This window comes from Castanea sativa, chromosome 8 (assembly GCF_040712315.1).
Source record: "Castanea sativa cultivar Marrone di Chiusa Pesio chromosome 8, ASM4071231v1".
Taxonomy (NCBI): Eukaryota; Viridiplantae; Streptophyta; class Magnoliopsida; order Fagales; family Fagaceae; genus Castanea; species Castanea sativa.
This window is the reverse complement of record NC_134020.1, coordinates 8,109,385-8,132,126: the sequence shown is the minus strand read 5'-3', so window position 1 is coordinate 8,132,126 and position 22,742 is coordinate 8,109,385. Positions and strand designations below refer to the sequence as shown.

The following is a 22,742-nucleotide window of genomic DNA, read 5'->3' as shown; positions in this document are numbered from 1 at the left end:
AGCTAAGTTATTAATTAAACCAATTATGAACAACCTTACTTATGTGAATCAACACCAAATGTTGTGCAAATAAAAATAAATTGTAGTGAGAGTAAACAATGTACAATATGGTAACTTAGAGAAAACTAATGGAACAACTATTTCAAATCAAAAATCACTAAGGGGAAACCTTTTCCAGAAATAAAATCCATTGTATTGAAAGAAATCTACAATCTTGTACAAAATCTTTATATCTAGACTTTACAATTTGTAGATAACTTACAATAAAAAATTTTCACTGTTTCTTTCAAAGCAACAAGTATATGGTAATACCATGCCTTTAACTTTGATCACCAATATCAAAGATACAGATCTACTTCTAGAAGTATGATGGTAAAAAAGAGAGACATAGGGTTTGGAATTTTTTTTTTTTTTTTTTTTTTTGTGCGGCAAAGTGCTATTTCTCCTATTATTATTGCATTACTTTCTCTCTTTTTTTGGTTATCCCTAATGTGCTCTTATATAGTCCGGCATGTAGAGTACGAATTAGGACTGAAACAGTCATACTGAGCCCTTTCAGAATCAAGTTCTGCGATTTTCAATAAATCGAAGAGGTGTAGAAAGCCTTCAACTAATCAAGAAGGTGTCGAAAATCCATAAACCTTTCTTTCCTTGAGCTAAACATGGGTCTTTGTTTTGAACTTGAAAATACACTTTATTACATAACAAGACTTACAATTTGTCATGGTTTCCCAACACAGAATCTACTGAACCTAACAATTTTTTATCCCAAAGTAGAGCTAAGCATTGACTCAGAGGAAAATAAAAGTTATATTTTTTGATCATATAGTCGGACTTCAATCAATAAACACCTGGAAAATGGAAAGGAAACAACATCAAAAGATCATTGATAGCAAAAGTAGGTTTTAGGCTTTAATCTCACAGAGGGCCGACTTTTTTTAATATTTAATTTATTGTATACCTTATATTATTGTCAATGTGTGATCCTTATATAGGGTGTGTGGTGGTTGATTCGGAAGGCAAATCAAACTCTTTGATACCTACGTACAATAACTAAGGGTGTGTTCATTTCAGAGGAGGAAATAGAATGGAATGAAAAGGAATGAAAAGAATAATTTTAGAATATTCTTCCCTTCCCTTGTTTGGGAGTTTTAATGGAGGGAATGGAAAGTACATTCCCTTATTTGGGAGTTTAAGTATGAGAGAATGGAATGGGTAGAAGGGAACACTCATTCCTCTCTATTCCCTTAAAACTTCAAATTTTCATTTCTCTCGAAATTGGGAGGAATGAGAGGGAATGAAATTAGATTTAATATCTTTTACTAAAACTTCCAAAATACCTCTATATATATAACCATTTATTTTAAAATAGGGGTCTAATAGTAATATTGTCATAAAATGATTTCATTCCATTCCCTCCATGTTGCTCTCAAATAAGATTACTTACATTCCATTCATTTTCATTCATTCCCATTCCTTTATTTTAAAACATCCAATCAAGGTTACTTAATTCCATTCCATTCAATTCCATTCCTTTCTCTTACTTAAATACATTCCATTTCATTCCTTTCCATTCCCTTATGGTACTTGCACTTTTTTTTCTTTTCCTTTCTTGGGCATGTTGCCTCTGCCAATTTTTTTTTTCTTTTCCCTTCTTAGGCACGTTGCCTCTGCTAATTATCTTTTTTTTTTCTTTTCCTTTACAAGGTACGCTGCCTCTCCCAAATTTTTTTCTTTTCCTTTCCTGGACGTTGCCTTCTTCCTTTTTTTTTTTTTTTGCTTGTTTAACTAGACACGATTTTTTTTTTTGACATGATTTTTATTTTTTAATAAATTGGGTGATTGTTTCTTTTCTTTTCTTTTTTCTTTTTTTTTTATTGTTTGACACTTTTTTTTGTTTTGATTGGCCATTATTTTTTAACTAGGGCATATGAGTAAATTTATATAAACTCACTTTTTTCATCCTTTTACTTTTTCACTCCCAACCAAACATAAAGGAGAGAAATTAAAATTTTTTCTATTCTCCCACTTTTTCATCCTCTCACCATTTTCTATTCTCTCACTTTTTCACCCCTCCAACCAAATGAGCCCTAAGATTCAAATTGGAAAGTGATTCCTAGGGAAAGCCAATCATATATTTTTGGGATCTTTTCTCAAAATAATCACTCATATTAGTAGATAGGTTGACTTGTACTCAACTTTCCTTCTTGCTTGATTACGATTACCCTAAGGCAGAGTCGAGGAGCTCAGTTATCCCTAAAGCCAAACCTAGAAGCATGGTCAAGTTTGTTCATGCTGTTTCTCAAAAAAAAAAAAAAAAGGTTTGTTCATGCCATGTCATTAGAATTAGATTGTGTATATGGAAAGACGTCGACTTTGGCAGAGGAGGTTGAAACTCTTCTTAATTACATGAGTTATATTCGTATCTAGTTTAGTATAGTAAGAACAAAGTTTAGTAACAAATTTGGTTAGAGCTTTAGGCTTCAACTAAGTTGTAATAAAACTTTATCCTAAAACAGAATTGAGTTTTTCAACCCATATGTACAAGAAAAAAGAAGAAGAAGAAGAAGAAGAAGAAGAAGAAGAAGAAGAAAATCATGTAAATATTGGAATACTATATAAGTAGCACAAAACACATATTATATGCAAATATGTACCCACATGTAAAAATGTATTTGTACATAACATTTTTATTGGGCATGGACTCATAGGTACAGATGAAGATGAAGGATGAAGTGGTAACAAACATATATGATGAATACTTTAATGTGGGGGAGATGGGGCAGAAAGTTAGAGAGAGATTCATCTCGAAGGGTGCAAAAACCTCACTGTAAGTTTGACCGTCAAGAAAGGAATCAAAGACGGTAAAACACATGGCCTCTAACCCTTTTTTAAAATATAGTTATTAATATTAAAAGCCTGCTCCCACTGTAAAAATTAAATGCTCTCGGTAATCCAATCAATAATCATGCCCCAACCATAGCCCTCTTCTTAGACAGAGAGAGCAAAACAATGAATTTTATATACAGAGAGAGAGAGAGAGATAGTATGACTTTTGACCTAGGAACCGTCTTTTGGGTTTGGCATAATATGACTAATTTATAACCCTAGTATGAAAAAATGGTTCTTTAAAATTTTACTGTTTGAATTTACTGTGAACTCCATGCGTTGTGTGCATAACTTTTTGGACTGTATGTACGTTGTACACTTTTCTTTTTCTTTTTTGTTTGTTCCTTTTGGGGTCTGAGACTATGCACCTGAATCATGGAAAGAAACACTGTTCTGATGCAAACATTATTCAATAGAATATATTTTATATATGTGTATGTGGAAGCCATCCATAATTTATGTTATGAATGAAGGCCATGTGTTAGTCTACGTATCTTGGCACCCATAATTGGAAAATGCCATATGTTTCTCATGTTATGATTGTTTGTGGTACCTTGATGAAGCATATATATTATTAATGGAGTATATGCAGGTTGCAGGATATGGTAATGTAAGTAGTGTTTCTACTTTCTATTATATTTGTACACTTCAGTCACCCAAGTATGACTATAAGGATCATATATATATATATATATATATATATATATATATATATATATATATATATATATTAATGGAAGACAGAGTAAATTATGACTTGCTCGATCGAATATACTTAGAAGTTCCTTCTTAATTCTTAAATCAGTCCATGTGTCAGAAAAAGGGGGTTGGCGTAGCCATATAGGTTTCTAATTTCAAATACTGTTCAAATTAAAAAGAGAGAGAGAGAGAGAGAGAGGGTAAAACCAAGACTCAGGAGTGTATGTCTAGTTAGGATTCTGATGTTGCCTGTGAAAATTTTATTTTAGAATTCAAAATGGATAATTATTAAAAGGGAAATGCTAACAAATGCTCTAGGGGTATTGGTTAATAATCCATTTAAAGAAAGTTTTTATGGGAAAATGAAAAAAAGCAGTTAATATTTTAACAGCTTTTTTCATTTCTCATAAAAGTGGTATTAAAACTTTCCTAAAATGGATTGTTAACCAATGCCATAAGGGCATTCGTTAGCATGATCCTTTTTAAAAAAGAAGAGACCAAGCATTCACACAAATCAGTTAATTAAGGACCTATTTGGATTGAGGGGTAGGAGAGAGAATGGAAGAAAGTAGAGTAGATTTGACTAAAAATAAACTAATTTGGGCCAAATTTACTCTATTTTATATTACTCTCCCTCTATCCAAAAAGGAAAATAACAATACATTTTATATTGGACTCATCAAGTTGTCAAAAATTATGGCTAAATTAATAAACTGATCTAAAAGTTGCGCTTTCATTTCATACGTACGTGAAACAAGAAAGTTAGACAATTAAAATGTAAATAATGGTCACTCTGATTGAAATTAAAGCTAGAAAATAAGAACTTCATTATATAGAATAAAAAGTGCAAGTTGTGCATGAACAAATTAATGTGCATGCAAGTAGGTATGATACATACATACGTTACATAAGTGCTTAGAAGTTAATTAAAACTGTTGTTTATTTAGATTATTAAAAAAAATTGATAGAGGAGGCAAAGGTGAGCAGAAGGAGGAGGAGAATTGGAGTAACAGTGATAATATATAGATGGCTGCCATATATGCATGCATAAGCATATGATTGAATATATACATAGCACATCAATTTGTCATCAACACTAGCGCATTCATTCATTCATTCATACATACATACATACATATATATATATAGGAAAATATTAATGGATGCCCTTAAGGCAATGATTAATAATCCATTTAGAGAAAATTTTTATAGGAAAAGAAATTTTTTTTAATATTTTGACAGTTTTTTCCATTTCCTATAAAGATGGTGTCAAAACTTTCCTAAAATGAATTGTTAACCATTGCTCTAAAGGCACCCATTAGCATGACCCATATATATATATATATATGAGAAATTGAATTGTTAAGTTGAAAGGAAAGGTTAAGTGGCCACAATCACGACCTTTGGAAGATGGAGAGTTGTTGAGCGTGCAAGATTTTCTCCGGGAGAAGTTTCAAAATTAATAGGGAAAATTATAATTTATCCACATGTGATTTGACCGAAATTTAAGTTGACTTTCTATGGTTTAAAATTTAACACTTTACTTACATAAGGTTAGCTCAGTGAGAATTTCGTAACCCTCCTTTGTTAAAAATAAGACTAAATATGTAATTTTGCTACACTTTTATGTTTCTCTCTTCCCAAAAGAAAAAAACACATACAAAAACAAGACAAAACAAAATAAAAAAGGGAGGATTTTGTAAAAATTAATATTTAGAACCTATATTCAGAACCTCTCTTTTGTCTGCCAAATCAAAAGATAAATCTATAATGTATTAAGGCTGTAAATTTTGTTTCCAATGCATTCTCTTTTATTGTGACATACTACCACAATGTTTTACCATGATTCTATTTTCTGGACCATCTAAAATGTATTTTGTTTGTTCCATTTGATATCAATTTTAAGAAGTTGGTCACCTTCTGGGAAGAGGAGATGAAGTGATAGAGGATTTCTGCTACTGTAAAACTATAGAAGCAACCTGAGGTTGAAAGCAAAGAGCCATTATGTTTTTAAGGACAATGAGATTTTTTGTATCATCAAAGACCTGTTGGATTCATTTTCTGGCTTTGCTAGATCTAAAGCATGAAATATCTGTCTTTGGGAGAAAGGTTCTATATATAAAGATGCATGCCAATTAGATAAACAAATGTGTCATTTTGAAGCTAATATTCATGGCTCTTATTTCCATGTCAAGCTACTATATGTGAGTCAATTGGAGAATTATCAAAACTATTTTAAAGTTTAAATAGGTTGAAACTTCACTCATTAATCCCATCAATTAGATTTAAAATTCCAGTTACGGGTAAATATTAATTTTTACAAAACCCTCCATTTTGTCTTGTTTTTATATGCATTTTTTGTTTTGGGAAGCAAAAGACATACACTACAAGAAATCTGGGTTTAGGCGGCGTTTTTTTTAGTGACGTTTTTAAATCCGCCACTATAAGTGGCATACTGTGACGTTTTCTAAGAACGCCGCTAAAGACTGAGATTTTAGCGACGTTTTTTAAAAAACGTCGCTGTAGCTCAAAACAATACCAACGTTTCTTAAAACGTCGCAAGAAGTATAGTTTTAGCAGCGCATATCTCGTGTATAGCGACGTTTTATTAAAACGTCACTATAGTGATTAAAGAAAATGTACTGAGCATGTGGCTAAAAAAGAAAGACTCTATAGCGACGTTTTCGAAAACGTCGCTATAGTGATGACAGCAAATGGTCTCCACCTGTTGGTGGGAAAAAAAAAAGCGCTATATTGACTAAAGTATACACATTCAAACACTCTATAGCGACGTTTCTAAAACGTCGCTATAGTGATTACAGCAAATGGTCTCCACCTGTTGGTGGGGCAAAAAAAAAAGGGCGCTATATTGACTAAAGTAAACACTTTCAAACACTCTATAGCGACGTTTTCGGAAACGTCGCTATAGTGATGACAGCAAATGGTCTCCACCTGTTGGTGGGGAAAAAAAAAAAGCGCGATATTCATTAAACCAAACATTTCAAACACTCTATAGCGACGTTTTGAAAACGTCGCTATATGTTATAAACTTTTGGATTTCAGGTTCCCACACTTTTTTTCCCTCTTTATTTTTTTTGGCCTACACTTTTTTTTCTTTCTTTCCATTAACTCACTCCGTGTCCCACCCTTTTCTTTCTTAGGCTCACTATTGATTGTCCTCTTCTTTTCTTTTCTTTTCTTTTCTTTTCTTTGTTCCTAGTTTTTTCTTTGTGATACATTTTCTCTAGAACCACCACACATCTTTTCCCTTCCACCCATTGCCACCATGGCCATCATCAACCTCCACTAGGACCTACTGCCACCACCATACTTTTTTCCCTCTTTTTTATTGTTCAAGTTTTTTTAGAGTGTAAGTATTTGTTCTTGGCTTATGGGTTTGCTTTGATATAGTATTTCTTTAATGGGTCATGGAGCTTTTGTGCTAATTTTTGCTATTTTTCAGTTTTGGTTTAAAGTTTTTGTTGTTCAAGTTTCTTTAGAGTGTAAGTATTTTTTTTGGCTAATGGGTTTGCTTTGATTTGGTTTTTCTTTAATGGGTCATGGAGTTTTGTACTAATTTTTGCTTTTTTCTATTTTGGTTGGAAATTGGTAGAAAATTCTCTTATTCAAATTTGGCTTCTTGGGCAAAAGGACTTGAGGATCAAGGGCTGAATCATTGTAAGTATTTCTTTAGAGTGTTAGTATTTGTTTTTCAATATTATACTTTCTAGCAATGGCAAGGAATGAACAATAGGATTGCAAAATAGACTATGTTCCAAACATATATATTAATGGGTTTTTAACTAACTAAGAAACTTAATTTAATAGCTACAATTAATCTTAGGCAACCAACCCACTTAGTTAAAGTGATACATGTATTGGTATTATACAAATATATATATATATATATATATATATATATCTATGGTTAATGTGTTATTGTGGAATATTGATGATTAGTAGGTACATTTGATATATTACAAGCTTGTGTTAGTTATTGTTGAATTTTAAGGAGGTTAATATAGCATTTTTAATTTTTTTTTAAAAATAATGAGCAGCTTTTGCGACGTTTTTGAAACGTCGCTAAATGTATTTTCCTACATTACATACGAAAATGGTATATTATTTAGTGACGTTTTAGAAAACGTCACTAAAAGTTTTTGAACGCCACTAAAGAGTAATATATGGCGACGTTTTTTGAAACGTCGCAATAAACCTATAGTGACTGCTCTATTGCGACGTTTTTGAACGTCGCAAAAACAAACGTCGCTATAGACCATTTGTGTCTATAGTGACGTTTTTTTGGATTTTAGTGACGTTTTACAAACGTCGCCTAAACCCAGATTTCTTGTAGTGATAAAAGTAAAGCAAAATTACATATTTAGTCCTATTTTTAATAAAAATCTAATACGAAATTCTAGCTAACTGAGCTAATATTAGGTGGGTAAAGTGTCAAGTTTCAAATCATAGGTGGAGAACTTAAATTTCAATCAAAATATAAATGGGTAAGTTGTAATTTCCCTAAATTAATAAGAGGATGTCATAATTAATTAATTAATGATTGGGATAAGGCTATACAACTCAGGAAACAAAAATAGGGGACTCAAAATGATTAGACAAGGTTATACTTATGCCTAAATCACGAAACTCAAATTTGAGATTTTTGAAGACGTACGCAAGAATTAAAATCTTAGGAGGTAATTAAGAGTAGTGACTGTCAAGTGGTTGTTGTGAGTTCATTATGTTTGTTGGGGCCAATTTGGTTGATTTTACAGCTTAATCAATCAACTTTGTTAAATTAACCAGATATGAATTCTGATTGATTTTCACGTTAATCACCACACATATATGCAGCAACATATATACACCATAAGAAAAATAATAAACAACAAAAATGTGTGTGTATATATATATATATTTTTTTTTTTTTTGAGGAATTGTGTATATATATATGTGTGTGTGTGTATGTGTATGGTGACAATAAGGAAACTAGCTAGAAGGCTCGTGAGTTATTAAGGAGTTTGATCTTGGTGTGATCAAGAGATGGAAGTTAGGGTTAGGTATGGATGTGTCGTCCACAAACATTAATTGTAGTGGGAGCACACAATTACAGTTAGAGCCATCAATGAAACTGAAGATTATTTGTTTGAATAAATTGTAGCTCTTTTTTTTTTAAGGCTTGTCACACTGATCATTAATTTGGAGTGTCGTATGCATTATTATATTTATAAAATGGGAGAATAAAAGATGAGACTAGCTGCAGGTGGAATATTAATTAAGCACCAAGAATTAATACAAGTTTCACGTACAATCAAAACCAGCAGCTGAAAACTCATCCAACAAAATACACATACTAGATCTATAACAGAGGCTAACTACATCAGTGAAGACTCAAGTGGATGAGTAGTCTATTATTATACCATATTGCCTAGTGGAGATGAGTAGATCAGAAAACTTGAGTCCATTATCGCTCACATTGGGCCCATGCATGAATGCTGCTACTACGTGGAGTTCAGTCCAATGATGCATGCAGCACAATCATAGCCCATACTCTATTACAAAAGCATGCAGAGCATTATACAACACTTGGGGACCTACAAAAAGGTTTATATATTCTACTGAAAAATGACAACCGGAATAGAGGCTTTTTTTTTTCTTACTTCAAACTATAGCCTATATATAGGAGAGTATATATAGGGTTCTTTGGTGTTTAATAGATGGTCGCGTGTTATCTAGACTTCAGTGTACAAAATCTTATGTGGTTGTTGAATATGATAGAGCAGTACCAATCATCTAATTGCATGTCTATCCACACACACACACAAAAAACCAATCATCTAGTAATTAATAAGATCACGATTCATGAGCGTATGAATATTTATTACAGGAGAGATGTACTAATAAATTCCAAAACTACTTGATCATGTAAACTTGTATCGACCTTAATTTGTAATTTTGGATCCAGTAAGCTCACTTCGGAATGACTCAACTGGCTATTATACACTTATATAAGCTGGGGTTCAAAATAAAGTTTAAAAATAGCTTGAACTTTTTTTTTTTTTTTTTAAATTAGCTTTATAATTTTTTTTTTTTTTTTTTGAGTAGAAGCTTCATTTTGAACTAATGTTTAAGCTTTTAAAATTCAACCAACAAAGCACGTATAGTCGTAAATGTTGGTGTACTTCCATAAATAAATAAAAAACAATATATATATATATATATATATATATATATATATATATATATAATCAAGTCATATTTATTTTTAGCTGTTCATACATAGCAAGGGTTCATATATAAGGTGTTCTACATAATCAAGGACAATTAATTTGATGCTAGATAATTAGTGTACTCCAGTGAAAATTTAATATGCTATTCTAGTGACCAATATTGGGAATGGTCTTTAGTTACTGGTCAATGTTAACTGATTACAATTAGAGTTGCATGGTGCTCAAGAAAGCGAGCTTAATGAGCTTTCAAATCCTACAAGCTAATCATGAGTTGAACTCAAGCATCATTGCAAATTTGGGAATATAATACCTTTTAAGAACAAAGTCTTTACCCACCCAAGTACACACCTGCCTAGCCATCGATCACCTGATGTGTCAAAGCAATTGTTGAAAATAATTTCAATTTCCAAGTTTGATTTGGTCATGACTTTTTTTTTTAAAAGCAAAGAAGTGTTAACTTTATCAAAGAAGTAATTTAATATTCATTGGTTACCAAAAAAATTCGAATTTCAGCCTAATTACTTCTAAAGATTGTTGGCTTCGACCCTAGATGGTCTTCTCAAGTAGTCGAGTATAAAAATTTTGTTGTTAAATAAGAGTCTTAAAAAAAGATAAAGTTGTTTTATTTTGAAATTTTAATTTGATAGCTCTTGGTAGGAGTGTTTACCAAACTGCAAAAATTGAAAAAACTGCACCAAAATCGCTTGTAAATGACATAACTACACTGCACTGCAAGTAACAATGCACCGCATTGTACAGTGCAGTTTACGGTTTTATAATAAAAAATCGCACAAACCACACTGCACCACACTCTCTCTATATATTAATATGTTTATTTTTTTAATATTAAATATATTATTACTAGTTTAATAACCCTATTTTTTAAAAAAAAGTTTAATAACCTTAGTAAGTGTTGATTAGAAAAGCCAAACCAAAATAAAGAAAAACTAGCTCAATAGTTTAAAACTTGACCCAAAACAAAGAGAAAAATCAGTTTTTAGCTAGGTAGCGAAAGTCCAAAATTTGAAAAATACACTAGTTTCAAACCGTTCAAACTACATATTATACATTTCATTGCACATATGACCATAAAAATGAGGTACAGTACGGTTATGATTTTGGCTAAACTGCACCGTATATATGACCGCAAAAATAAGATGCGGTACAATTATAGTTTTGGCTAAACCACACTGCAAAATGCGATGTTAAAAATGGGCCAAAACCGCACCGCATTGCATTGCAAACGCCCCTTAACTTTTGGAATCGAAATATTTTAATTTGTCTGTGACTTGGGAGGCAATGGTGTTTGGGTTTGTGGGCTTAGGTGTCATTAATTAGTTAATAATGAGGCGATAACTAGTTGCTAGTTCGAGAGGATCGATGTTCAGCAACAATCTGGGATTGAGATATGATCGAATTATCGAAACTCCTACGGGAGGTAGCCATGAGAAATTTTCAGAGGGGTAAGATTTGAGTATACGAGGAGTTAAGAGTTTGGTTTGAAAGGTTTCTAGGAATTTATTTCGAGTCTTTGTAATCTATAGATTGAGTCATTTACTATGGACTTTTTTTTTTGAGTGTTGTGCTTCCATTATGCTCAAATTTAATTTACAAATTGATAGTTAAAAGACTCAAAAACTTCCATTGTTACTAGTTACCACAACAACATATTGCTAGCTAGAGGTAATATGTAACTAGTGCAAATTTTGCTCCGTTGCTGCCAATTAACATGTCCTTAGTATATAAAGAATCAAGGAAACGAACACCAACATAAATTTGAGTAACTAACCATGTATTTGCTGTCGAATATAACAAACTTAACCTTTATATATATATATATATATATATATATATATATTACTCAGAAAAAATTTACTTTTGACATATGTAGACTTCTCATGGTTTTAAAAATCAGATTAGATCGGATGGTTCAACCAAGAACTGAGCACTAATATAGTCTGATAAAAATCCTAAAATTAGTATAAAACAGGTCAAAATTGATAAGAACCGGTCCAATATATATATATATAAAACCAAAAATCAGAACAAAAAATGGTTCATTGACATTACCAGTTTTTAAAACAATGAGATTTATCATCAAATGCCAATTAGGTCCTATTCTTTTTTTTTTCATTTTTCTTTTTTTTCTTTATTGAAAAAGGAGTTCTCATTCTCTCTTAACTGTCTAGAATTTGATTTATAATCAAATAATTAAAGTCGGTCTAAACACATTCTCCGAGGGATTCCATTATTGTTAGCCCTAAACACACTCCATCTATAAACACGTTTTCCAATGAATGAATGCATGAAAATGTCAGTCATGACTAGACACCTGATTATCAGACTAATTTCAGGCAGAAAACAAGATCATTATTAGACACATTGCAAAAGAGTTAATAGTGGGGAAATTTTTCCGTGAGCTATATGTATAGGGTTGTTGGTCATTCTAGCAAATTGTTTTTCCTTTGCTCTTTTCTTTTTTAATTAAGTGGGAGGCAAAATAAGGCATTAGGGTTTTGCTAATTACTATTGTGTTTCTTTAGATAGAGTGGCTGACGATATTGAGAGACATAAAACCGGATTACAAGCAAGAGTAATTAACGGAGAGATTCACTCTTTCAAGAGCAATATGTGTGTGTGTATATATATATATCCCACAGCCGTTCTTTCAAGCCTGGAGTTTACAAAGCAAGCCACGTGTCAGTTTATTACTTGGGTGTCTGTTTAGTGTAAAAGGTTCACGAAAAAAAATGGTAGTAAGGTTTTGATACTTGATAGTGGCCAACCATGATGTGTGAAAAACAACTTTGCCTTTAGGAATAGGATGAGTTAAAAAAATAAAAATAAAAACTAATTAAGCACTGTGAGATGGAAATGACATACGCATTATCTATCTATTATATTGCTTGAAAAAGTAGAACATGTTTACATTATTAAGAATAATGCTAAAAATATAAATTATTTTACAAACTGCTGATGTGGTGAACGATTATTGGTAAATAAAAATGTGATATTAACGGTGAATCTAAATGAAAACCAATAAGAAATTTGCTACATCAATATTTTGTAAAAATGTTGTAAGATAATTTATGACTATAGCATTACTTTATTATTAATTGGATCATATCATATATACTTAATTAGTATAGGTTGAGGGTCATTTTTTCACATTTTACACCTAGTCACGTGTCTTGCATTTATTAGACATCTTTTAGTCTAGACTTTTTCTAAGAAGAAAGTTAGGTTTGACACTTTTGCGAAATGAGTTTGAGGGTCTCATTCTGCCGCTGCCAATCTGTGCATAAACATTAATGTGGCATTTGGTACGGGGGAATCCATATTACTCTTGGCATCCAGATTCCTAGGAATGTAGTTACTCCTAGGTTTGGTTTCATAGAGAATCTCTTAAGATTCTTAGGAATGTGAGATGATAATGTTTAGTTTTATTCCAAGAATCTTAAATAAATTATTTATTTTTCTCATTCTATCCTTAAATTTGAATATGAACTACCAAGTCATTTTCAAAAAAAATCTTCCTCTAAATAAATAATGAAAAACCAAATATAAACTATTAATTATGACAAATTCATTAAAATTATAGTCTAACATTTCAAAATGACAGGTACAATAGAAAAATAACTATTTAAATTCTCAAATGCTTTTATTGTTAATAATAATTTTTAAAAGAGTTTAATTTATAATAATTTGTTTTATATTTTATCTTAATTGCTTAAATGATAAGGAAAAATGGTTAAAATTGTCAATTTATAAAAAATACAATTTCCTTTAAGCTTGGGAATCTAGATTCCCACCTGTTTTAAAGGGAATCCACATTCCTACTGAGGGGGGAATCCACATTCCCCTGGCATCTGATTCCTTAGCATGATTTGCAACCAAATATGAGAATCTTTAAACATTCCTAGGAATCCTAAAATATTACCCCGTATCAAACGCCACATAAGTACAGTCCAAGGAGTGTTGATGTAAAATGGGCTTATTCTTCTTTTCTACTACCTCAAAAGGGGTTGTCCTCCACTTTCTGCAAAAGGAACATTATTTTGATATGTAACAACTTTTACTCCATAAAATGAGTTGTTCCCCACTTTCTACATGTGGTATCCAAACCCAGTGGTACTCCCTATGCAAGGATTTTAGCTCCCAATTTATTTTTTGGTGGGTTTCCTTATACTCCTACTAGGGTTAGCTTCAAATGCTGCCTTGACAACCCAATCCTATAACCCTTGCACCTCTCACACTTAATCCTTACCATTCCTTAATTCCTTTTCTCTCAGCATCGCTTTCGTTTCTCACCCCTTTGTGTTTACCAACCCCTTTCCCATTCATCCTTCCTCCCCTCTTGTAGTCTACTCTTAGTGGGGACCCAAATGATTACCTTTCTTTCTTTTCCCATGTGGTCCCCACCTTTGCTCAAAATCCCTAGTAAATTGCTCCATTCTGAGGATTCTCTTGAAACTCGTACTTAACACCGAATAATGTACAGCAACGGATTCCCCCAAGGCACTAATAGCGCTCGGGGACCGATCTGAATATTGACTGTTGCCTCTTTGGTCATCCCCAACCTGCTAGTTGACATTGGGCCGAGCCCAGTTTAATGACGGCAGGCTACCTCCAAGCATCGATTCTATGTCCGTATATCAATGCTACTGGGCTGAACCCATCCTAACAGCAATGGGCCAATATCAGTCACCGACCCCATGTCCCTACAATAGCCCCCCACGATCCCATTTTCAAGAAGTGGAGATGGGATCAGAGTCCTTCGTTTATAGGGTCAATATGATTTTTTAAAACTACTATTACGTCTCGGGAAGATCAACTATCAACCAATAAATGCAACGGACATAACAGCTTGCACGTTGTAGCTGTCACATCGGACGGTCAAGATGATCTGACGCTTTGATTATCGATGCATGCATGGAAAGAAATAACGGCAAGCATTAATTAACTTTTTGCAGTTACATTTAATGGCACCTCCCCTATAAATAAAGCCATGGTTTCTACCATAACCTTCTTTATTCTCTTCCAAATTAAGAACCTCACTAATCTCTTCTCCCCGAGTCCCAAATCTCTCCTCAGGTTGTTTTCTTTCCTTTAATGTCCACATTAGAGGATGGTGTTAGGTTCCCAGTAGACTCCTTTCTACTTAGGACCCTTAGTTTTTATGGGCTTAGCCCAAACTAGTGTCGGCTAAACTTGAACAGAGTAGTGAGTTGTGTGGGGCGCCTCAACCAACTATACAGCCTAAACCTTTCTCACCATGATATTAATTTCCTATATGGCATCCGGGGTACTTTAAAGAACGGGTACTATCTTCAAACCCAAAACCCCATGGTTAGATTGATATCGTGCCTCCCTGACTTTAATAGGAATTCTGCAGGGGAGTTTGTGAAACTGAGTGGGAATTGGCTCAATTGGAAACTCATTTTCCTGGCCTCTCCTCGGCAAACATGTCAGTATCTTCCTTCCCAAGACTTAGTAAAACCCCGAGAAATGGATTCTAGTCTTACTTTCCCCCCCCCCCTTTTAAACTTCTATTATTAAACCGTTCATGCATTTTGTTAACTTCTACTTGTAACGCAGTGTATTTTTCTTGTTTCTTAATGCAGTCTCAAAGTGATTCAAGCCTGACATAAACGTTGTACAAGTTTGGGACCTCAATTTTATCCTGCGTTTGGAGATCTTCGTCCATTACAACCGTCAGCTTAGAGCATCGCATTGGGTCCTCAGTTGAGTGCCGTTATACACCAACTATCAAGATCCCTCCGGTGCTCTTACAACTGGTGGCCCCCTTCTATCCTACTTGAACGTTCGGCTACCAGGTTTTCTACCGAATGGCCTCATAAGCGGTGAAGCTCGACACCTGGGACCTCAAAGGGTAAGGGAGGGCTCCCTTGAACCGATCAGTGACGGTTTGGCAGACAGAGTTTTTCACGGCCAAGCAGAACATATACCCATCAAAGCCCCCGTCCCCCCAGAACCAACCGAAGACATGGTTCAAAGACATAACATGGGCCTCAAATGTTGGTTTCTGAGTGCCCAACCCATCCCACAACCAACTCCTCAATAGAAAACTCCCTTTGAGGCCCATCCTCGCAAGAAAAGGCAAACGGGTTTTGACGAACCTTGTTGAGGTCTGGTGCTCCTCCTACCGAACAGTCCCCCACCTTGGTCTCTAGCGCTTCCATGACTCTGCCAGCTAGGGACACTCCCTCTGAAACGAAGCCTACCGATCAACCTATGATCATTGGGTCCAACATGGCCTCCACCTCCACACCTCCTTCCTCTGGATGGCGCTGCACCTTCAAGCTAGGTGACAAGTCCCTCCCCAATGACTCTTTTGTCCAGACTTGGAAGAGTAGCTTAGGGGGATAGGTTGTAGAGAGCCTTAGCCAAGCCCTACTATTACCTGCAGATATGGAGCACTACTCAAGCTATCGGGACTAAGACCTCGTCCTCAAGCTGAAATGGCATAATAAAACTGCGAGTACCCCCCTCCCCCAGTTTTTCTCATTCTTCTTCTCTCTTTTTTAATTTATTTATTTTTAGTGTGAATTCTCAGCCTATACAAATTCTTTGGTTGCTTCTGTTATTGTTCCAAGTTGCCTAACTGGCCCACATCGTGGAAGTTCAGCTGAAGGGTGTCATGGAGGAGGCCGACAAGTAAAAGGCCCTGAAGCAGGTGGCTGAGTCCACTTTAAATGAAAAAGTCCTTGAGTTGGCTACCACTAATCGAAGGGCAACTTTTGCCGAGAGGGCTCGGGAACTGGTCAAACAAAAGGTGGAGACCCAACTAGGCAAGCTCAGGGAGGTTGAGACTAAACTCGTCGAAGCCGTAAGCATAGTCTCAACCTGTGACAAGGAGCTTGCCGACCTGAAGGAGACCATGAAAATTTGCGAGTAAGCATTCTACAACATAGGGTTCACTAACACCGAGAATTCAGCGAGTGTAGTTATCTTCCAAACTTGGAGGCTTGGTTTTTCGAAAGGTTGGATGGCGGCTATGAATGCTATCGGTCTTCCTGAGTCTTCTACGTTCAGGGACCCCAACTAGATACCCTTTCCCAATGATCCGCTTGTTCAGGCCTCGTCCCAAGAGCAGTCTGATGAGGAAGATGATGAAGAGGGGGAGGAAAGCCCCAGCATGGTAGAGTTGGCCGAGCAAATTGATTCTCACGTGGTGGTGATCAACGTGGACAACCTAGTAACCAACTTTGACCTTGAGGGCTAAGGTCACCCCTGCTGTGACACCGGGTCCAGTCCCTTGAAGACATCGACTTGCTTAATCACATTTTGTCTCTTTTATGTTATAAATTTGATAAACTTGATGTACACATTTACGTTGTATTTGTTTTATGTATTGAATAGTATTTTGTTTGCTAAATATGAAGATTGAACTCTTTAAGTATGTATGTTTGGTTAAATTCTTTTCTTACAATTTGGATTATTACAACACTTTTATTGGCATGTAATTCTGTAATCGAACCCTTTGATCCAAACAATGCACTATTACAACCTTTGGATGATATCCTACTAATGAATTTCATAAATTGTCTAAAGTATTTATGGCCGGTGACCTGAATGTTCCATTACCGATCCCTTGGAACTTATGTTGCGTTATTATGACCTTTGAATAATATTGTAAAATTTCGTTAACAACTATTGTAGATGCACGGGAAACGTCCCTAACCAATGGACTTGAACTTTAATTTATATAACCGAGGTCTTTTGATTAGTCGATGATCAACCCGGGGCTGATTCTATGTCTTTAGAACTGAAGATCCTATAAGGTTTCCACCTAGTCGGTGACCAAGGTCAGACCCAGGCTAGGTTTCTATCCTTAGAAATAATTCGTTAAGGTTTCCACCTAGTCGGTGACCGGGTTTAGGCCAAGGCTAGGTTTCTGTTCATGACAATATTGATGAACATCACGTTAAAGAACTAAACAATTTTCAACAACATTGTGATGAAAAACAACTGGATCTGTTCCGCGTTCTCTATTCAAACCCACTTACAGCATGGGACATTTATTACAATAATTACACTCAAGGATAATATTTCTTTTAATTACTGATGTTCCAAGGTCGGGTAAGCGTCTTTCTTCCATATTTTCTAGGTAGTAAGCCCTCGTTCTAGCCATAATTGTCACTTGGTAAGGTCCTTCCCAGTTCAAGGTAAGCTTTCTTGCATTCTAGTCTTTCATACTTCCCACTGTTCTCTGCAAAACCAAGATTCCTACAACGAAATTTCTAGGCCTCACATTCCTGTTGTATCCCTGAGCCAATTTCTGCTAGTAATCGGCAAGCCAGATGGACGCCATGTCCCGTCTCTCTTCCAATAAGTCTAAATTCTCGGTTATTTGTGCATCATTACTGCCTGGAGAGAAACTAGCAACCCTCATTCTTGACATGCTTATCTTTACTGGGATGACTACTTTTGCCCCATACGTCATGGAAAAAGGGGTTTCACCAGCTGACCTCCTTAAGGTAGTTCAGTAGGCCCACAACATGCTCGGTAGCTCCTCAGCTCAATTCCCTTTCGCCCCCTCCAATCTCTTCTTTAACCCATTGACAATCTTTGTTCGTAGCTTCCGCTTGTCTGTTACTCTAGGGATATGCCAAGGACGAGTACCTGATGACAATCCCTAGATTACTGCAATACTTCTGGAATGCCTTACTGTTAGACTACAATCCTTTGTCTAAAATCAATGTCTGGGGTACCCTAAACCTTGTGACAATATTCTTCCACACAAACTTCTTTACATCAACATCCTTGATGTTCGCCAAAGCTTCGACTTCCACCTACTTCGTAAAATAATCGGCAGCGACCAAAACAAACTTTTTGTTCCCCGTGGCCCGAGGAAATGGCCCTATGATGTCTAGACCCCACTACACAAAAAGCCAAGGGCTTGTGATCAAGTTCAAGTTCCCACCAAGTTAATGTATGTTTAAGGCATGTTTCTGGTATTGATCACACTTCTTGACATACTTGGATGGATCCCTTTGCATGTTTGGCCACCAGAACCCTTGGGTCATAACTCGATGAGACAATGACCTTCCCCCTAAGTGGCTACCACAGATCCCTTCATGCAACCTAGCCAGGAGTCCAACAACGTCATTCGAGTGAAGACATAACAAATATGGACCTCCGAACGTCACTGATACAGCTTCTTATCCTCAGATAACCAAAAACAAGAAGACGTTCTCTGCACCTTCTCTGCCTCTTTCACATCAGTTGATAAAGATCCATTAGCCAAAAAGGAAACAAAGGGGTCCATCCAACTTGGCTCGGACACTGTGACTAATACTACAACTGGGCAATGCTCTATGCTCAAGCACTCCAATAACTCCACAGAAATCATTCATGGAACACATTCATCTGACAATAAGGCCAAAGTGGCAAGTGAATCGGCGTGATTGTTCTAACTTCTGGGGACTCTAGCCACACTCACTTTTCGAAAACATGTTTGTAGTGTCCTGAACAGCTTCAAGTACTGTGACATACCCCCCCTTCGCTTCAAAGCTTCTCTCTACTTGGCTTACCACTAGTCTTGAATTTGAGAATATTTCTACCTCCTCGGCAACCAACTTCAGTGCTGCTCTAAGCCTAGCAATAAGTGTTTCATATTCAGCTTCATTGTTGGAACCTTAGAAACCCAACCTTAGTGGATTTTCCAGCCTTAACCCCATAAGGGATGTCATTACGATCCCAACCTTAGACCCTCTTACGTTAGATACCCCGTCTATAGACACTCTCCATGATTGAATCGAGACTTGGCATACCCCTGCGATGACCCCCCGTGCTAGTGTGAATTCTGCCATGAAGTTTGCTAGTACCTGGCCCTCAATAGAGTTCCTCGATTTATATCGCTTATCAAACATCCCAAGCCTCATTCTCCATTTTGCTATTCTCCTAGTAAAATATGATCTCCTCAAGAGCAATTTTAGGGGGTGTTCGATCAACACCCAAACCGTATAGGCTTGGAAGTAGTGGGACAATTTTTTCATCGCATGCACCAACGCTAGTGCCATCTTCTCTAGTGTAAGGTACCGAGTCTCCAAATCCACTAACACCTTGCTAATGTAGTACACCCATCTCTAGATTCCATCTTGGTGTCTTAATAATAGAGCACTCACAACATGGTCGGAGACCGCCTAATACATATATAAATCTTCCTTGGGCCCATGTCTAGATAAAATGGGAGGGCTTGCCGAATAGCACTTCAATCTCTGAATGCTGCATCACATTCCTCGGTCCACTGAAAACCCTTCCACTTTTCAACAACTGAAAGAAAGGTCTGAACCTATCTGCTGACCTTGAAACAAATCGATTCAGGGCGGTAATCATCCCGGTGAGTCACTGCACTTCCTTGGGGTTACTCGGTGGGTTAAGCTACTGACTTTTTGTGATCTGGTCGGGATTAACTTCTATACCTTGGTTCGTTATCATGTAACCCAGGAAATTTACTAGACCTCCCCACACCAAATGCACATTCGCCCACATTGAGGCGTAACTTGTGTTGTCTCAATATTTCAAAATTTTTTACCAGATTCAGTACATGCTCTTCACTCTTCTTGCTTTTGACCACCATGTCATCAATATAGACCTCCATCGTATCCCTGATCTGATCTTTAAACATCTTGGTGACCATGTGTTGGTACGTGGCTCCTGCATTCTTTAACCCAAAAGGCATCACCGTGTAATGATAATTCTGATCGAGTGATATGAAAGAGGTCTTCTCCTAATCCTCGGGTGCCAAGGCAATTTGATGGTAAATTTGAAAGGCGTCTAGGAAACTCATTCTCGGGTGTCCATATGTGGCATCCACCAATTGGTCTATCTTAGGTATAGGGAATGGATCATTCGAGAAAGCTTGGTTGATGTCAGTAAAATTGACACAAACCCTTCATTTCCCATTTTTCTTTTCCACCACTACTATATTTGACAACCACTCAAGGAAGAACACCTCTTTAATAGCCTCCGCTTGTTTCAATCTCCACCTATTCCTTCATGGCTTCCACATATGGCTTTGTTAATCACCTTGGCTTTTGCTTTTTCAATGGAACTAAGGGGTCTACATTTAGCTTATGTGTGATAAAAGCTAGACCACCCCAGGCACTTCGTACGAGCTCCATGAAAATACATCAAATTTTTGTACTAGTGACAAAAGAACTTCCACTCAATCTTCTTTTTGCAATCTCTTCCCTATTTGAAAATACCTGTTGATGAAGGCAAGATTCGTATTTGAACCAACTCCTCTGCATTGTCAGCCCCTGTAGGGCCCTCCGAGAACTGTAATTGCTATAACTATTCTACTTCAACTTGCTCCTTCTGTTTAATCTCATGATTAATTGTGGCCACTAAGCACTGCCACGCCAACTTTTGATTCGCTCAGACCATGGCAATTCCATCTTTGGTTGGAAACGTGACCTTCTGATGTAGCGTGGATGGTACTGCCTCTATAGCACGAATCCAAGGCCAACCCAAGATTGTCGTGAATGGCGAAAAAGCATTAATTACTATGAAATTTACCATAACCTCCTTTCCTTAGGTCACAATTGACAGCTTTATTTGCCCCTCAGGCACCATTATCTTCCCATCGAACCCCACTAAGGGTGTGTCATACTTGCTCAGATCCTCTAGTTTCAATCCCAATCCCTTGTATAGATTGGGAAACATTATCTCAGCCTCGCTCCCTTAATCTATCATCACTCTCTTCACTAGGAATCCTCCAATCCACGAAGTCACAACCAGAGCATCGTCATGCGGCTGTAACGTTCCCTCCAGATTGTCTTCATCAAAAGTGATCAGATCTCTATTTAGCCTAAGCCTCTTCTCGGGTCGGTCTAGCACCTCTGATTCGGGCAAGGTTGCCACACTCAATATGCCCCTCCGATGGCTAACATTCACACCAATGAAGGCTGCGTTGATAACCTCAATGATTCCTAAGGGCGGGGGAAGATTATTACCTTGGCTTCCCGATCCTTGTCCTACGTTTCCACCTTCTTGTCTGACGACAAACTCTTTCAAATGCCCTGCCTTCACAAGTTGCTCCAAATGATCTTTCAACACACGACATTGCTTGGTAGTGTGCCCCTTCTCCCTGTGGTACGTGCAGTACAGGCTTTAATTCCTTCTAGTTGGGTCCCCAACCATCTTCCCCAACTATCGAAAATACAGCTCATTCTTAATGCGCTTAAGGATCCTATAGACGGGTTCTTTGAAGGCGATATTAGCACTCTCAGGCCGCGATGCCACATTCACATTTGGCACCCTTGGTTCCCTTCTGGTTCTCTATTGAAATCTTTCAGGCCAAGAATCTCTGTTGTAATGGAAAGAAGCTGGAGCTTTACCCTTACCCTGCAGCCTATCGTCCTCCAACCTTTTCCAGTTCCTCAATCCTCCTTATTAGCTGGTGCATGTTCTCAGGAGGACGCATGGTTAGAGAGTCCCTCAATTCAGACTCTTGGGGTAGCCCGAGCCTAAACGTACTAGCTACAACCTGTTCATTTCCTCCTTTTTCTTTATACAACTCCCAGTACCTATTTGCATACAAGCGAAAAGTCTCCCCACTTCCCATCCTCATTTATAACAACACGTCAATCGATTGAGGGACCCTACTGCAAATGATAAATTATGCCCCGAATGCCTGAATCAATTCCCCGAAGCTATGTATGGAGCCTTTCCTCAAACCATTGAACCACCTCATTGCCATTGGCTCGAAGCTAGACGAGAACACTTTGCACATCAACCCGTCGTTCTGGGAATACAGAGACATCATCTGGATATAATGGCTAACATGTTCCACTGAGTTGGTTTTACCATCGTAGTACGTGAACGGTGGGCGATTGAAATGCCTCGACATTTTTGTACACTTTATCTCATCAGAAAACGATGATGGGGTAGCTT

The 22,742-nt window shown here is 36.4% G+C and overlaps 1 protein-coding gene across 1 annotated transcript; it reads right to left on the bottom strand.

The window, feature by feature from the left end:
• Positions 1-21,530: 21,530 nt before the first annotated feature.
• Positions 21,531-22,419, bottom strand: LOC142605814 (uncharacterized). Its single transcript, XM_075777251.1, has 3 exons — positions 22,216-22,419; positions 22,012-22,127; positions 21,531-21,936 (listed from the first exon to the last, which is right to left on the bottom strand). The coding sequence occupies exons 1-3, from the start codon at positions 22,417-22,419 to the stop codon at positions 21,531-21,533; spliced, it is 726 nt and encodes a 241-aa protein (XP_075633366.1).
• Positions 22,420-22,742: the final 323 nt, after the last annotated feature.

What these genes read in the sequence shown, in the direction of transcription:
- LOC142605814 (XM_075777251.1), bottom strand. Translation starts at nt 22,419, where the DNA reads ATGAGGATGGGAAGTGGGGAGACTTTTCGCTTGTATGCAAATAGGTAC. An exon ending in GGATTGAGGAACTGGAAAAG is followed by an intron (nt 22,128 to 22,215) that starts GTTGGAGGACGA and finishes AGATTTCAATAG; the next exon opens with AGAACCAGAAGGGAACCAAG. An exon ending in AAGCGCATTAAGAATGAGCT is followed by an intron (nt 21,937 to 22,011) that starts GTATTTTCGATA and finishes CACGTACCACAG; the next exon opens with GGAGAAGGGGCACACTACCA.